At 41.5% G+C, this 18,085-nt stretch overlaps 1 protein-coding gene and 1 long non-coding RNA gene across 2 annotated transcripts; one reads left to right on the top strand and one right to left on the bottom strand.

Annotated features, from left to right (window-relative positions):
- Positions 1–1,573: 1,573 nt before the first annotated feature.
- On the bottom strand, positions 1,574–2,104 carry LOC146916296 (uncharacterized). Its single transcript, XM_085721591.1, has one exon. It carries the CDS (start codon positions 2,102–2,104, stop codon positions 1,574–1,576), a length of 531 nt encoding a protein of 176 aa, XP_085577717.1.
- A 7,346-nt stretch (positions 2,105–9,450) lies between these two features.
- On the top strand, positions 9,451–14,420 carry LOC146916295 (uncharacterized). Its single transcript, XR_015014972.1, has 3 exons — positions 9,451–12,012; positions 13,065–13,564; positions 13,997–14,420. It is a non-coding gene; the product is annotated as an uncharacterized LOC146916295 (long non-coding RNA).
- Positions 14,421–18,085: the final 3,665 nt, after the last annotated feature.

The following is an 18,085-nucleotide window of genomic DNA, read 5'->3' as shown; positions in this document are numbered from 1 at the left end:
GAGGGATGCTTTGACCGCCAAGGTCGCTGCTCTTGAGGAGGATCAAAGGAGCAAGAGGTCCGTCGTTGAAGAGCGTGACCGTGAGCTTGCTTCTTTGAAGGAGCAGTTGTCTAGAGCTCAGACTGCTCTCGAGCAGGCGACCGCATCTTCTCGGAAGCTGGCTGAGGAGAAGGCTTCCTTGGAGGAGACTCTGGAGAAGGCAGACCTCCCTGGGGAGGATGAGGCAGAAGACCTTGCTGTCCTGCAGCGCGCTGGCCTTGTGGACAGGATTGGTGAGCTGGAAGGAAGCTTGGTGGAGACCCTCCAGCTTGGCTTTGATCGAGCGGTGGCATAGTTGAAGGTGACGAACCCTGGCATTGAGCTGAATGTCGAAGGAATTCACCCTCTTAGCGAGGTGAAAGACGGGGTGATCGTTCCGCCTCCCGATCCTGAGGAAGAAGACGGGCGTGTTGATGAAGCCCAGGCCTGATGAGGCCTTGTAATTAATCTCTTGTTCAACAACCAACTTGTAATGACATTGTGCGCCTTTAGTGGTTTTAGCACCTTATAATATGATTGTTTCATTCTCAATTATACTTGTTTCTGTATGTTTTACTTTCAAGTACAATGTTTTGAATTTTGCATGCTCGTTGCGTGAGGCTTTACTACTGTTTGAAGTATTTGTTGAGAGCGAATTATCTATCTATCTTGTATGTTTGATAGACTGTAATAATTCGTACGCTCTTAGCTGCTGTCGAGAGCGGATTATCTATCTGCCTTGTGTTTTTGACAGATTGCAATAAGTCGTGTGCTCTTAGTTGTTGTCGAGAGTGGATTATCTATCTGCCTTGTGTTTTTGACAGATTGCAATAATTCGTGTGCTCTTAGTTGTTGTCGAGAGCGTATTATCTATCTGCCTTGTGTTTTTGACAGATTGCAATAATTCGTGTGCTCTTAGTTGTTCAACTTTCGAACTTGTCTGCTTTTGGATCGCAAAGCTCTTTAAGTTGAGTGTAGCGGGACGGGCTACCCCCCGCAGTCATTATTTCGACGAAGTGACTTAATGACTGGAGAGTCTTGTACGCCCGCCCGGCGTTTTGTGGTTTTGACTTGATGAAATCAAAGTTGTGCCTTTTGCTTTCCAGGTAATAAGTGACTTTGCTTGGAAAGTGTTTACCTTTGCGTGGTTTTGCAAGGAAGAGCTCAGGCAAGAAGTTTTCTAACTATTTACGCGGAGTATTAGTTAGAAGTGTTTGCACATCCAAGAGATCGTTTATTTGAATGTGTGTCCAAAGTTATGGACGTGTGGCAGTGGATGAACGAGAGAAATTTTTTTCTAAGTTCCCTTCACTGAGGCGTGAAACACCCATCTCGAGCTGGGGTTCTACCTAACATGCCGAGCAGTGGTGTCGCAGCGGTAAGCGAACATACTGAGGAGTAGGAGAATTTGTTATGTAAAATCCTCTCATCCTTTTTCTTTTTGGATTCGGAGTGGCACGACTTTCCTCTTCCGTTTATTTGCTCGACGGGGAGCGATGAGTTTGTTGTATCGAACTAAGTACATACATTAGAGTGAGTTGGCGTTGTTTGCCATCTAAGTGTAGTACTTTTTGAGTTTTTCTGCATTCCAAGTCCTTGGAATTGCATTTTGATGGAGGTCTTCGAGTCCGTAAGCTCCTGTCCCGGTCTTCATCCGGATCCTGAAGGGGCCGTCCCAGTTGGCGGCGAGCTTCCCTTCTTCGGAGTCCTTCTGGTTTCGCCGGAGGACGAGGTCGCCTACTTCGAATTCTCTTTTGATGACTTTCTTGCTGTGGCGAGCAGCTATTTTCTGTTTTAGTGCTGCCTCTCGCAAGGTTGCCCCTATCCTGACTTCGTCGACGAATTCGACCTCTTCACGTAGAGTTACTGTGTTGGCCGGGAAGTTAGAGCTGGCGTCCGTACGCCATGTGAGTTCGGTTAGCTCAATGGGTAAGACCGCTTCCGTCCCGTACGTGAGTCGAAAAGGTGACTCGCCAGTTGTGGAATGGGGAGTAGTTATGTAGGCCCAGAGGACTGCGTGTAATTCCTCCGCCCACTGTGTTTTGGCCGCGTCTAGCCTCCTTCGTATTCCTCGCAGAACTACCATGTTTGCAGCCTCGGCGAGGCCGTTGGCTTGAAGGTGTTCGACGGAGGTGAAGCTTTGCTTGATGCCGATATTCCTTAGGTAGTCCTAGAACCGTTGGTCCGTGAACTGTGTACCGTTGTCGGATATCACTAATGTTGGCACTCCGAATCTTGCTAAGATGCTTCTCTTGAAGAAGCGGAGTACGTTTTTAGCTGTGATTTTGGCCAATGGTTCTGCTTCGATCTATTTGGTTGAGTAGTCGATTGCGACAACCAGATATTTTAGTGGCCCAGCGGCTTTGGGGAATGGTCCCAGAAGGTCGATGCCCCACTATGCGAAAGGCCAAGGTGAGACCAAGGACGTTAGGTCAGCAGGGGATGCTAGGTGCATGTCCCCGTGTCGCTGGCATTTATCGCAGAGGTTCACGTAGTCTTGGGCGTCTTTCAGCATGGTAGGCCAGTAGTATCCTGCTCGTAGGGCCTTTTTTGCGAGAGCTTTTGCACCAAGATGTTGTCCGCAGATGCCGTCGTGGATGTCAGCGAGGACTTCTTGGGTCTCATTGGGTCCTAGGCACTTGATTAGTGGAATATTGAAACCTCTTTTGTACAAGGTTCCTTCCACTAAAGTGAATGAGCAGGCCCTCCGTTTCAACCTTGTCTGTTCTTGCGGATTGGTCGGGAGCTCGCCATTATCTATGTATCGAGAGATGGGTCCCCTCCAATCTTCCATTCCGATGATCGAGTTGACCTCTTGATGCAGAGTCCCTATGTTCTAGATGCTTGGCTCGCCGAGGACCTCTTGTATTACTGTTTTGTTTCCGTTTGCAGTTTGTATACTTGCGAGTTTCGAAAGAATGTCTGCCCGAGTATTCTGTTCGCGGGGAACGTGAATTACTTCTACGGCGTCGAATTCTTTCATTTTCTCTAGTACTAACTGGACGTACTTTTGGAGGTGGTCTTCTTTTACCTGGAATTCTCCTGTGACTTGGGAAGCCACTAGTTGCGAGTCGGTAAAGATTTTCACCCTTGTGGCCCCCATGTCTTTGGCGGTTCGCAAGCCAGCTAGGGAGGCTTCGTACTCTGCAGTGTTATTGGTAACAGGAAAAGAAAAAGTGAGGGAAATTTCGACAACGATACCTTTGTTGTCTTCGATGATTATTCCGGCTCCGCTTCCCTTGGCGTTAGATGACCCATCTACGAAGACGATCCATTCTTCAGGGTTTTCCTCAGCTGGGAAAGTCATTTCGACGAGAAAATCGGCGAACACCTGAGCCTTTAGTGCCTTTCTGGATTCGTAATGAATGTCGAACTCGGATAGCTCGAGTGACCATTTCATCATCCGACCAGCCACGTCTGGACGACCTAGGATCTGCCTGATGGGTTGGTCCGTCCGGACTACCACCGTGTGCGCTAGGAAGTACTGCCTTAGTCTTCTGGCTGCGGTGAGGAGTGCGAGGGCCACCTTTTCGATCCTTTGGTACCTTGTTTCAGGTCCCAACAATGTTTTGCTGGTGAAGTATACTGGTTTCTGCCCCTCCGTCGTTTCTCTGATGAGGACGGCGCTTACCGCGTCAGAGGAAATAGAGAGATATAGGTACAGTACTTCACCTCGATCTGGTCGTGATAGCACTGGTGGCGCAGAAAGCGTTTCTTTGAGGTGCTGTAAGGCAACTTCGCACTCGTCTGTCCATTCGAACTTCGTTTCTTTCCTCAAGAATTTGAAGAAAGGAAGTGTGTGTTGAGCGGACTTGGCCACAAACCTGGAGAGAGCGGTCAACATTCCGTTGAGTGTTTGGATGCACTTTTTGGAGTGGGGTGTTGGAAGCTCAGTAAATGCGCGGCATTTGTTTGGATTTGCTTCAATTCCTCTTTATGTAAGATAGAAACCGAGGAATTTACCGCTTGGACTCCGAACGTGCATTTTTCTGGGTTGAGTCTCATGTTGTATTTCCGAGTTTGCTCGAACACTCTTTTGAGATGAGCGGCATGATCCACCTCTTGTTGGGATTTTACGATCATGTCGTCCATGTAAACCTCTAGAATGTCGCCCAGAAGTGCCTTGTCGTAAACTCTGTTCATCATCCGTTGATAAGTAGCCCCCGCGTTTCGTAGACCGAAGGGCATTACGTTGTAGTAATAGTTCCCTGATTCGGTCATGAAGGTTGTTTTCATTTTATCTTCTTCAGCCATGGGTATCTGATTGTACCCAAAATAGGCATCCATGAAGGATAAAAGTTTATAGCCAGAGGAATTATCAACGAGTTTGTCGATGTTAGGAAGAGGATATGCGTCTTTAGGGCAGGCCCTATTAAGATCGGTATAGTCAACACACATACGCCATTTTCCATTAGATTTTTTGACAAGTACAACATTGGAGAGCCAGGTAGTGTATTTGGCCTCGAAATAAACTTTGCCTCTAGGAGGTCTTTTATAGCTTTTTCTGCAGCCTCTGACTTTTCAGGAGACTGCTTCCTACGACGCTGGGCTACAGCGCTAACTCCGAGATCCACCGTAAGTTGGTGACAGGCGACGCTAGGGTCGATTCCGGGCATGTCAGCTGCGCTCCAGGCGAACAGGTCAGCGTTTTCCCTGAGGCAGGCGACCAGCTGGTTCTTGACAAGTTCGGGGAGATCCTTGCCAATCTTGAAGTTCTTCGAGGGGTCGTTGCCGAATGGGACCAACTCGAATTCACCATCAGGAACAGGTCGAAGAAGTTTCGCATTGAGCGGATCCTTCTTCTCCCGTTTTTGTTCCTTCAGGTCGTCCTTGGTGAACCTGGGGTCAAGTTCGACCAAGTTGGCGTCCAGGGTACTCGCAGCAGCTTTCCCTTTGTCCTCAGCAGGTTTGCTGGGTTGGGAAACCGAGTTCTGGGTTTTGTTGGCTTGGAGGAAACATCTTCTTGCAGCTTCGATGTCTCCGCTGGGTGAGGCGATGATGCCGTCTTTCGCATGGTATTTCAACTTCAGATGAGCGGTTGAACATGCGGCCTCTAGCTGGGCGAGCCCAGTTCTCCCTATAATGCAATTGTAGATAGACTGGCAGTCGATCACCAGGAATGGGATCTTTATTGTCTTTTTGGCCTCCTCTTCGCCGAAGGTGACCAGTAGCTCCACGTACCCCCATGGTTGAGTGGATGAGCCGTTGAAGCCATATAGTTCATCCCCAACGTAGGGAGAAAGGTTTTTCTCCGTCTGTTGGAGAGTTTTGAACAGGCTGGTGTACATGATGTCGCATGAGGCCCCTGTGTCTATCAGGACTCGTCGGACATCTGCATTGGCCACGATGCTCGCACGAGCAAAGGGATGGCAGAATTTGAAGCTCCACCAGGCAGTTCGGAGTCATAGAAAGCCAAGGGTGGCCTTCCTCCTCGGATGGATGGGGCCATAGTGTTGACGTCCATGAGCTCCTGGAACTTCCTCTTCATGTTGCCCATGGAAATGTTCAGCGTCCCTCCAGTGATGATGTTGGCGGTAGGAAACTGTTCCCAGGTGCATGAATAGGGGGTGATTTCCATGTTGTCTGGGAAATCACCTAGATGTTCCACGGACATGGCGATGGTTCGGCCAGGTTCAGAACTGTCACCGACGAGATCGACAACTTTCCTTTCTGATTCTGGATTTTTCACGTATTGTTTGAGTCGACCCCTTTGGATGAGGAGTTCGATGGCGTCCTTCAGATGGATGCAGTCGTTGGTTGTGTGTCCGTGGCACTTGTGGAACCGACAGTATTTTGTTTTGTCGACTCCCTTCCTCTCCTGAGTTGGAGCCTTTGGTGGCTTAATGCCGACTTCTGTTAGATCGGCTACAGCGATCTCGGAGAGGATTTTCTCCCTTGACATAACCAGTGGAGTGTACGCGGTGAAGTGACTGTTTGGTCTCTTGCTTTCGCGAGCAGCTTTGCCTTCCCTCTTTTTCTCATGGAAGGGCTTTTTGGAGGATTCAGCAGCAGGTTCCTCCTTCCTGACCTTGTTGAGGTTGTCCGCGTACAAAGCCTCTTCGTAGGCGATGTAGATCTTGGCGATCGCTAGGAACTCGTTGAGAGTCCTTGGGCGATCCAAGAGGACAGCTTTCTTGACGTCCGTCTCGTCGTGTAGGCCTTTGGAAATGAGGTATAGCTTCATTGTCTCATTTGCGCCCCGGACCTGGACGGCTTTTTTGTTGAACCTCTCGATGTAGTCTCGGAGAGGTTCGCTTCTTCCTTGGACGATGGCTTCGAGGGAAGCCACTGTTTTTGGTTGCGTCCTTGACGCGGTGAAGTGGGTGGTGAACTCGTTGCAGAGGTCGCTCCAAAAGTCGATGGAGTTTCTCCTCAAGTTCTTGAACCAGGTAACGGCTCCTCGCCTCAGAGTAGTGACGAAAAGCTTGCATTTAACGGCGCCCCGCACCGATCGGTAAGTGAGAACTGCTTCGATGTTCTCAATGTGCTCATCCAGATCGGTAGTTCTGTCGTACGAGTCCATTTGCGGCGGCTTTTCCAGTCCGCGAGGGATAGGAGCTTCCCGGATACGCCTTGTGAACGGACCGGAAGCATTATGATCGGTTCGGGTATCACGGGTGTCCAGTGAACTGGAAGGTGACCGTGAGAATCTATTGTGCCTGGGTGGAGACCTCCTGGGTGGAGTGCGGCGCATAGGGGATCTTCGCGACGGGGCCCTTCTGGGAGGGGATCTCCTTGGTGGAGACCGTCGGGGGGACCTTCTTGTCGACCTCCGGGAGTAGAATGGAGATCCGATGCTCGCCGAATGTCGAGGGGATCTAGAACGTGACCGGCCGGGGCTCCCTCCTCTTCTGTTACACATTGGGGAGAGAGATCGCCGGGTTTGGAGTGTCGGACGTGTTTGTTCCAGATCCATCAGCTGGCGGTTCTGTTCCTAGATTAACGATGTTTGTCGTTGAACCGTGCGGATCAGGTTGCTGATGAGTACGCCGGTTGACGCTGCGTCTTCTGGCGTCTCTGTAGGGCGGATGGGACCTAGCAGAGGCCTTTGTTGGATAGGAAGTACCTGAGTTGGGTCCTCCCTGGGAGTATCCACAGGTGAAGGTGAGGAAGTTACGCCATCCTGTTGAGGATTACGCACCTCACTTCGTAACTGGGATTTGGCACCGTTGGCAGCCATGGTAGTTTTTTATGAAAAGCTTTGGTTTTTAGGGATAAAAATGGGGAAGCTTGTGATTTCCCACATACGGCGCCACTGATCGTACCTGATCAGAAGGAGACTGCCGGTGCTTTGAATGCGGTGGTTGTGACGGTGGTGGAATGCGTCAGAATGCTTCTTGGAGCGGATGGAGGGTGTGTACCTGCCGGCACTTTGACGCTCAAGTCAGTAGAGATCAGAGAGTGAGGGTTTTAGAGGGAGATAGAGTTCTACCTTGGGGACTGTGGTGAGTCCCCTATTTATAGAGGTGGAGGGCTGCAGAGCCGTTGAGGAGGCACACCTGGCTCTGGCGGTTACGAAATCGTGGGAAGTGTAACCGCCAGAGATTTTATTGCGGGAACGTGCACAACGTGCAAGAGAGACGTTGGGGTTCGTTTGAACCGGTCTCTTTGCTTCGTGCACCCCCTTTAGGCGAGGGGGTACGTTGTGAGCAATAATGCCAAACGTGGAGTTTGGGCTTTGAATGATATTGGGCCTAAGTAAATGGGCCAAGAATCTCTTCGGCCGGTCCAGAACATATACTTTTCTTCGTAAGTTTGTCTTCTCAAAATCTCTTATTTATTTTCCTTTTTTAGTGAAAAATCTCTTATTTCTAAATGAAGAGAAAGAGAAAAATGAAATGAAAGGAATAAAAAACTAAAACAAACATTTTTCCCCTTTTCAATACCTTAATTTTTGTCTTCGTCTTCCTTCCATTGCTCAGAAATTCCGTTTGTGTGGTTCCTCCTCTCCACCGCTCAAATGTTCAGGTTTCGTTTTCTTCTTCTTCTATTACCTCTTTTCTTACTATTCCGTTCTTATGTACAAGACTATATTCTCAATCTCGCTTTGTTCCTAGTAATGTTGATGTTGATAATGCTATTTTCTCATTCAATTGCATGCTTCGTGCGAAACCCACTCCATCCATTATTGAATTTAACAAGATTTTAGGTTCCCTTGTCAAGAATAACAACAAACATTACCCCATTCCTATTTCTCTTTATCACCGATTGGAATTAAATGGTATTACTCCAAGTATTGTTACTTTCAACACTCTCATTAATTGTTACTGCCATCTTGGTGAAATGAATTTTGCCTTTTCTCTATTGGGGAAGATTCTTAAGGTAGGGTTTCAGCCTCTGTTGTCAAACGCGGCCGCTCTCGCCGCTGTCGCGGCGCAGAGCGGCCAAAATCAGTCTGCCGCGTCAGAACTGCCCGGCGTAGCGCGTTTGTGAAAAGCGGGTTTCGCGGCCGCTTTTACGTGGAGCGGAGCGGGTCGATAGCGGGTCAAAGCGGCCGCTATTCCGGTCGGATCACAAAACGAGTGGGAGAGCCAAAACGACTGTGTTTTGGTTTTTGGAGGTGGTTTCCTGTTAGATCTGAAGGAGAGAGACGACGGGAGGAAGAGGAAGGAGAAGGAAGAGGTTTTTGGAGGTGGTTTCCTGTTAGATCTGAAGGAGAGAGACGACGGGAGGAAGAGGAAAAAGAAAACAGAACGACGTTTTTGGAGGAAGGAGAGAGACGACGTTTTTTATTGTATTGATTTAAAAAGATCATGTATTAGTCACGTGAATGGCACTTTCTCACTTTCTGCTCCACAGCTGTAACCTACTATTAATTGAATCTCCACAGCTGTAACCTCCAAAAACCTCTTCCTTCAATTAACGTGAATGCTTCCTTTCAAAAAAAATTAACGTGAATGTTGTACAGTCACGGGCATTATTGAAAAGAATTTTTTATTTTATTTAATTGAATCTTCTCTATTCATTTTTGTTTTTTATTTTCAATAATGATTAATAATTAATTATTAATGTGATTTAAAAAAGTCACACTCATACGATAATCATAATAATTTTTTTTTTACAAGAATTGTAATAATAATTTGTATTACTAAATTAATAATAATAATAATACATGTTTTAAAGGAATAATAAATAATACATAGTGTAGTACATTGTTTTTAAATTATGGCAAGATATATTATTTGTCTTTATCAAAAAAAATATAGTAGACATATAATTTTTAAATTAATAAGTATATACAGTTAATTTGTTTAATAAATACATTGTTTAAGGTATTTTAGTATTTTTTTTTTAGCATTATGGTATATAAGTATATTGTTTAAGTATATTATTTAAGGTATTTTAATATTTCTTTAAAATAAATATTAAAATACCTTAAATAATATAAAAAATATTAATATGAATAATATTAAATATGAATAATATTAATACTTGTGGCTTTTATTTCAAAATATGAATAATTCATAAATTTTGAGTAATATTTAAGGTATTTTAATATATTTTTTGTATAGTATGGTGTTTTAATATTAAATATATTAATGTCCGCGTCATGTAATAGCCCCGCGTCGCGCCCGCATATCGCGCCGCGTCAATTTTTGGGGTGGCCGCGTCGCGCCGCGTTTCCGCTTTGACAACTATGGTTTCAGCCGGATATTGTAACGATCACAACACTTATCAAAGGTATGTATCTTAATGGTAAGGTCAAGGAGGCTCTTAACTTTCATGACCATGTGCTTGCACTGAGATTTCACTTGAACCAAGTTAGCTACTGGACCTTGATCAATGGCTTGTGTAAAATGGGAGAAACAAGAGCCGCCTTGAAGATGTTGAAACAAATCGAAGGGAAATTGGTCATCACCAATGTGGTAATGTATAACACAATCATTGATGGTTTGTGTAAAGATAAACTTGTAAATGATGCCTATCAGTTATATTCTGAAATGATTACAAAGAAAATTTCTCCTACTGTTGTCACTTTCAGTGCTCATATCTACGGATTATGCATTGTTGGTCAATTGAAAGAAGCATTTGGTTTGTTCCATGAGATGGTATTGAAAAACAACAACCCAGATGTTTATACTTTTAGCATATTGGTTGATGCTCTATGTAAGGAAGGAAAGATGAAAGAAGCTAAAAATATGATAGCTGTGATGATGAAAGAAGGTCTGGAACCTACTGTTGTTACATATAATACATTAATGGATGGGTATTGCCTAGTTAATGAAGTGAATAAGGCAAAGCATGTATTCAAACAAGGAAGGCTTATTGATGGATTATGCAAACAAGGAAGGCTTAAGGACGCACAAGTGATTTTTCAGGATCTTTTGATTAAAGGCTACAATTTAACAGTTTGGACATATAATATTATGATCAATGGTCTTTGTTTAGAGGGTTTGCTTGATGAAGCTGAGGCCCTGTTGTCAAAAATGGAAGACAATGGATGCGCTCCTGATGCTGTAACTTGTGAAACAATTATTCACGCTCTCTTTGAAAATGATAAGAACGAAAGGGCAGAGAAACTACTACGGGAAATGATTGTCAGAGGTCTACTGTAAGAGAAGAGTAGTTAAGGTGATATCTTGTTACATGTTAGGTTATTTTGAATTTTGACGAAAGTCATCTAATCTTTTCTATTTGTTTTATTTACTTTTAATTCAGAACTTGAAAGTAGATAACAGTTAAGGTTCCAGGTTTGTCATATTTCTTCTCTCTCGCCCTGGCTTTATAATTTGAGTTTGAGCAAGTGAGAAAATGTAAGAAAAAGTTGGAAAATTGAAGGGAACTCAGGGGGAGAATCTCCCACTAGGTTGGATAATCTTAGTTGTATGTAATTGCAAGTTTAAAAGAATTTTATTAGAGTTTGACCACAAGGAACAATAGATTTGATAGAAGATTCAGTTGATCATTGAATTCAAGGTGACAAAAACAATATAAAGCTTCATATTTGTGAGTACTTGAGGTGTATTGGAACCTTTTTATTATTTTGTATACTTTGAGTTTCTATCAATGAGTTTGTTAATTGTATAACTCCAATTAACTTGAACTATGATGTTAATATAGAATCTCAGAAAGATTTAGATGTACATGATTTGTCTTTAGACATGATTTATGTGCTCTCTTCTGAATGTTCTGGTCTTGTTATGTATATAAATCATGTCAACCTATTGTTTAAGTTCTACAAGGGTAGGAAGGCTCTGAAAGTAGTTCATTCAAAATGAAAATTTTACTAATTACTATTTAAATAAACAATGCTTTATTACTTTACCTTTTAACTATTGAAAAAATTAGTATTGCTTTAATGCATTGCCTTTTTATTTTTTTAAATTTCTAGGATAAGAATTAGTCAATGTGGCTTTTGTTGCACTTTAGCTAAGGTTATACCCTATACCTCATATCCTTTCTGATATGATCCCAAATGACACAGTGGCCTGATAAGGACAGTAAGCACATCAGCTGTTCAAGCCTATAATTTGGAGACTTATGTTAAGAGAACTAGAGAAGGACATAATTGAAACATTCACATGACTAAGAGTGAGAAGAGAGAAGTGGGGAATGAATTGTGCAAGAGAAATTTTCTGTCTCTAAATATAAAAAATGAAGTCAAAAATATCTAGTGAAAAGTCAATTTTTTTCTTCTTTCAAATAGACACATTGATGTCTTGATCTTAGTTTATGCTATTGATTCAGCTGATGCACCAAATTTGACAGGACCTGAAACTAATTTTAGATCGCATGGAAAGACTACGAGTGTAAGAACAAACCAATGACCCGACAAACCCGAAGATCTAATCCATACTGATTAAATTGGTTCCGTTTTTTCTTTTTTTCCTTGTCCGGCTCCAAATAAATCAAACCCGACCTCTATTGTTTTAGGTATCGGTTTCACGTCATTCAAAATCGATCAACCGCAACACAAACCAAACAATTATATTTTATTATTATTTTTATTTGATTTGACACTATATTAGTAGTATTATCTTAAATAAATGTTGTGTTCAACCCTCTAGTGTTGTCAATCTTGGCCGCTCCCGGCGCTATTGCGGCACGGAGCGGCCAAAAATGAACAGCCGCGTCAGAACGCCACCACGCAGAGCTATCGAAGAACTCGGGTTTCGCGGCCGTGAAATAGTGTAGCGTAGCGGGCCGATAGCAGGTCAAAGCGGCCGCTATTTTCGGTCGGAGCATAAAATGAGAGTGAGAGAGCCAAAACGACTGTATTTTGGTTCTTGGATGTTGTTTCCGGTAGATCTGAAGGAGAGAGACGAGGGGAGGAAGAGGAAGGAGAAGGAAGAGGAAAGAGAAAGAGGCACATAGTGTTAGATCTGAAGAGGAAGTGGCACATTTTTGGTTATTGATTTAAGAAAATCACGTATTAGTCACTTGAATGTACAGGCACTTTATGCTCCACAACTGTAACCCACCCACTCCACTACAACCTACTATTATTTGTTATTTTGCTTTCTTATCCCTCATCAATTCTTTATTTTATTTAATTTCATTTTTGTTTTTTATTTTAAATAATGATTAATAATTAATTATTAATATGATTTAAAAAAGTCACACTCATATAATAATCATAATAATAATAATTTGTATTACTAAATTAATAGTAATAATACATGTTTTAAAGGAATAATAAATAATACATAGTGTAGTATATTGGTTTTAAATTATGGCATGATATATTATTTGTCTTTATAAAAAAATATATAGTAGATATATAGTTTTTAAATTAATTTGTATATTGTTTAAGTATATTATTTAAGGTATTTTAATATTTCTTTTTGAACAATATGATATTTTAAAACTAAAAGTATTTAAGTATAATAGTATTTAATACTAAAAACAATTAATAGCCTTTAATTTTTCATTTATACTAATACTAAATACATTTTTTTTCCATATTTTAGTAGTCCTTTATTAATAATATAATTTTTAGTTTTAGCGCCCGCGTCATGTAACAGCGACCGCGTTGCGCCCGCATACCGCGCCGCGTCAATTTTTGGGGTGGCCGCGTCTCGCCGCGTTTCCGCTTTGACAACGAGGTTCAACCGCAACACAAACCAAACAAACCAAATATTTTTGATTGGTTCAATTAATTCTCTCAAACACTGAACCAAACCGATTCGTTACACTTCTAGAAGAGATCGATAATGAAGTGTCGTAAATAGTGGTTATAGAGACACTATAGCATAGTAGAATTTGAACAAATTACTATTGTTCCATGATACGCTACTTAGTACAATGTGTTGTCAAATAGTGACAATAGTGGTGCTATAGCATTGAAGCTTAGCAGAATTTGAACAAAACACCATTTTTCACGACCTTCAAACGACATCGCTGATAATGAAAAGAAATGGCCTGACTTACCTATGATGACCTGTGATTTGTTACTGGAACTTTCTGTCTTGAAGTACATAGATCCACACTTGGGATGGTTGGCCCTTGGTTCTGTTTTCATTGGCTTACCTAAGGATCTATCCAGAGGCTCGACTTCCATTTGAGCTTTTTACTCTTAATATCGACATTCTAGTTCTATTTGGAGGTAATATTTTCTGATTGAGTACTTTTATACTGTTCAAACCACAATTTCCTTTGTTGATTCGCTTCTGCCAGGTCATAGAGCAGTAAGATTTATTTAGCAAAATCACAAGAAAAATTCCTCTAAGCATAGTCCTATTAGGCCTTGTAATTTGGTATAATCATGATAAATAACCAATGGTTGATTCATGCAACCTATTCCAAGGCATGGAAAAGTATCACTCAGGGCAAAGGGGCCTACAAAGTGGCCATTATAACATGTCTTCAGTTTCACATTAGTTATTTCTCAGGATAGAAAATATCTCATTAAGCAAGGCATATGGATTTGAGCTAAAGATCTCACTCATCTCACCATCTTCCTGTTCTATGTTCCTAATGGTTTGAGACAACAACAAACAAGATTTGCTAACATCACTTCCATTTTTCTCTATAACAGTGTGCTTTAATTTCCAACCTCGGTAACTTTTACTACTTCAACTGACAAGGTTTGCTAGGATGATTTGAGTTAAAGTTGGTGCTGAGAAGACATAATTCACATACTCTAGTGGCCCCAATATGTGAATTTTGCAGATAAAGAATACTCATATTCAAGAATGGGTATGGATTCAGAATTTTGGGCATATGATATTCCTCGGTCGTCTCAGCCTAAGTAAGAGTGTTAGTTAGCACCAGAGAATTACTTTCTTAATCAACTTGTCACCTTATCATGTAAGAAATCATGAGTATGACAATTTTTCACTTAGTCCAGTTTCCTTTATCTTTTTAAATCTGTACTTGTTGGTTTATAGTCCTCTCAGACCTCTATTGTTTATTCTTCATTGATGATTTTTTTTAATGATTGATGTAAACATTGACCACAATACTCTTTCAAAATCCTCCTTTTGTGTCAATTATTTAATTTGATCATTAGTTAGGTTCATCAAGGAAGAATATAGCACCTCCATGAAGAACATAGCTACATATCAAACGGACCATTACTAGAGAGATAAAAACAGTATATCCTGACATGTTAAAAGAGTTACATACTTACAGCTGTGTTAGTATACTTTAGTGCCACCCTATACTGTGCCACCTGACACTAGCTTGTTTTGATAGTTACAAACTGTCTTAAAGTTAGTTAGAGTGAGTGTAGATTAACATCAACCGGAGTGAAGGATAAACATTGTATAAATACTTGTGATCTGGACCCTAAATTTCAGTATTTCAATTCAATGAATATATGAGAATTCAGTTTTCCAATTAACTCTGCTTTTGTTATCTTTATTATGGTATTAAAAGTTAAAACCTATTGACTTTATGATGTTTTGAGATGTTATTTCCGCTGCGACTGTGTTAGCTATTGTGTTTAGAACTGCTGCCACGTCTGCAGAGTTTATTTTAATTCTGTTTTGAATATTTTAAATATGTTTCCTAGTTTCCAGTTCAGTTTCTTTTCCTCCTATTTTTCAGCAATCAGTTTTTTTCTAGTATTCCATCGTGGCCTAACTTATAGGAACATGATATCAGTGGGCAGTTATTTTCTATTCTGCACTTTTCTATTTGTACGTTTGAATTGAATAAAAATTGTACTCTTCTTCCACTTGTTCTAGCAACTACCTTTAATCTTTTCCTCTGCAGCTTTACAAAATAACAACAAATTGGTATCAAAGCTCTCTTCTTGAGGGACCTGTGAAATTGAAATGGATGATGAGTCAGGTTTTTCAAAAGTTGCTCCTCCTCTCTTTGATGGGAACAACTATGACATTTGGGCTGTCAAAATGGAGGCATACCTAGAAGCTTTGGACGTTTGGGAAGCCATAGAAGCGGATTATGAAGTTCCTCCGTTGCCAGATAATCCAACTATGGCTCAGTTGAAGTATCACAAGGAGAAAAAAACAAAGAAGGCAAAGGCAAAATCATGTCTTTTTGCTGGTGTTTCAGAAACAGTTTTCACTAGAATCATGACCCTCAAAACACCAAAAGCAATCTGGGACTATTTGAAGGAAGAATATGCAGGGGATGAGAGAATTAGAAGCATGCAAGTGTTGAATCTGATGAGGGAATTTGAGTTGCAGAAAATGAAGGAGTCAGAGACAATAAAAGAATACTCTGACAAATTGCTTTCTATTGCAAACAAGGTTAGACTACTCGGCACTGGATTTGCTGATTCCAGAATTGTAGAAAAAATCTTGGTTACGGTGCCTGAAAGGTATGAGGCATCTCTAGCCTCTTTGGAGAACACAAAGGATCTTTGTAAGATCACTTTGGCTGAAGTCATTCATGCCCTGCAAGCACAAGAGCAACGAAGGGCCATGAGGCAAGAAGGAGTTGTTGAAGGAGCACTTTCAGTCAAGCATCAAGACAGAGAGAAAATGTGGAAGAAAAAGAGCAAGAAGAATTTTAGTGCAAGCGGTGATGCTACAACAAGCAACAATAAGAACAAGATCGTAAGTTCAAAGGGTAATTATCCTCCATGCCAACACTGTAACAAAATGGGCCATCCTCCTTTTAGATGTTGGAGGCGACCTGATGCAAAATGCAGCAAGTGTAACCAAATTGGTCATGAAGCTGTAATTTGCAGAACTGAATTTAAGGAGCAAGAAGCAGATGCTCAAGTTGCTGATCAAGAGGAGGAGGATGAGGAGGAACGATTATTTGTTGCTACTTGCTTTTCAGGCAGTGATTCAAGTGACAGTTGGTTAATTGATAGTGGTTGCACTAACCATATGACATATGATAAGGGGGCTTTTCAAGGAATTAAGGAGTTCAGAGACCTCAAAAGTCAGAATTGGCAATGGACAAAATATAGCTGTAAAGGGAAAAGGCACCATTGCAATTGTAAGTTGTTCGGGTACAAAACTTATCTCTGATGTTCTCTATGTTCCAGAAATTGACCAAAATTTGTTAAGTGTTGGTCAATTGATAGAGAAAGGTTTCAAGGTACACTTTGAAGACAAACACTGCCTGATAAAAGATGCTTCTGGCCAAGAGATGTTCAAGGTCAAGATGAGGGGAAAGAGCTTCACACTTAATCCATTAGAGGAGAAGCAAACTGCATTTACTGTCAAAGAAAGTGTCACAGAGATATGGCACAAGAGGCTTGGTCATTATCACCATCAAGGATTACTGCTGCTTCAAACAAAGAAATTAGTGAAGGATTTACCTATGTTAGAAGATACTCTTCCTCACTGCCAAGCATGTCAATATGGAAAGCAACACAGAAAATCATTTCCAAAATCAGCTTGGAGAGCAACACGAAAGCTTCAGTTAATTCATACTGATTTATGTGGACCACAAAGAACACCGTCTCTCAACGGTAGCCTTTACTATATTGTCTTCATTGATGATTTTACAAGATTTTGCTGGATTTATTTCTTAAAATTCAAGTCAGAAGTTGCTGAAGTGTTTTTGAAGTTCAAGAAACTGGTGGAAAACGAAAGTGGCTGCAACATTCAAGTTCTAAGGTCTGATAATGGAAAAGAATATACATCTGGAGAATTTAATTCATTTTGCGAAGAAGCAGGTATAAAACACCAACTTACCGCTCCCTACACTCCACAACAAAATGGAGTTAGTGAAAGAAGAAATAGATACATAATGGAGATGACAAGATGCATGTTGCATGAGAAGAACTTACCAAAAAAGTTCTGGGCTGAAGCGGCAAATACATCAGTTTTTCTTCAAAACAGGCTTCCTACAACAACAGTGAAGAATCAGACACCATTTGAAGTTTGGTATGGATACAAACCTTCTTTAAACTTTCTTAAAGTATTTGGTTGTTTGTGCTTCACTTATGTTCCTCAAGTTAAGCGTGATAAGCTTGACAAGAAGGCAGTACAAGGCATCTTCATCGGTTATAGCACAATATCTAAAGCTTACAAAGTTTATCAACCAGAAACAGGAAATATTGTCATAAGCAGAGACGTGCACTTTGTGGAAAATGAAGAATGGGTCTGGAATAATTTAAAAGTGTCAAATCAAGCTTCAAATCAGATTATAAATGTTGAGAGGCAGACTAGTGAAGAAGATTGGAAAAATGAGATGGTGGATGACATTCCAATCAGAGGAACTAGATTACTTTCTGATGTCTATCAAAGATGCAACATTGCTGTTTGTGAGCCTGCTAATTTTAATGAAGCAAAACTTGATCAAAAATGGATGGTTGCAATGAAGGAGGAGCTACACATGATAGAGAAAAATAATACATGGCAACTTGTTGATAGACCTTAAGACAGAAAAATCATTGGTGTTAAGTGGGTGTTTCGAACCAAGCTAAATGTTGATGGCTCCATCAACAAGCACAAGGCGAGGCTGGTGGTTAAAGGCTATGCTCAAATTTTTAGAGTAGACTACTCAGACACATTTGCACCAGTTGCCAGGCTAGATACTATCAGGTTGTTGCTTGCTGTTGCAGTAGAAATGGGTTGGAAAGTGTACCAATTAGATGTTAAATCAGCATTTCTAAATGGTTTCTTGCAAGAAGAAATCTATGTTGAACAACCCGAAGGCTTTGTAAAGAAAGGAGAAGAAGACAAGGTTTATCTCC

This window comes from Medicago sativa, chromosome 6 (assembly GCF_051527215.1).
Source record: "Medicago sativa cultivar Bolivia chromosome 6, Bolivia_mono, whole genome shotgun sequence".
Taxonomy (NCBI): domain Eukaryota; kingdom Viridiplantae; phylum Streptophyta; class Magnoliopsida; order Fabales; family Fabaceae; genus Medicago; species Medicago sativa.
The sequence above is the reverse complement of the archived record's forward strand: the minus strand, read 5'-3'. Positions and strand labels throughout refer to the sequence as shown.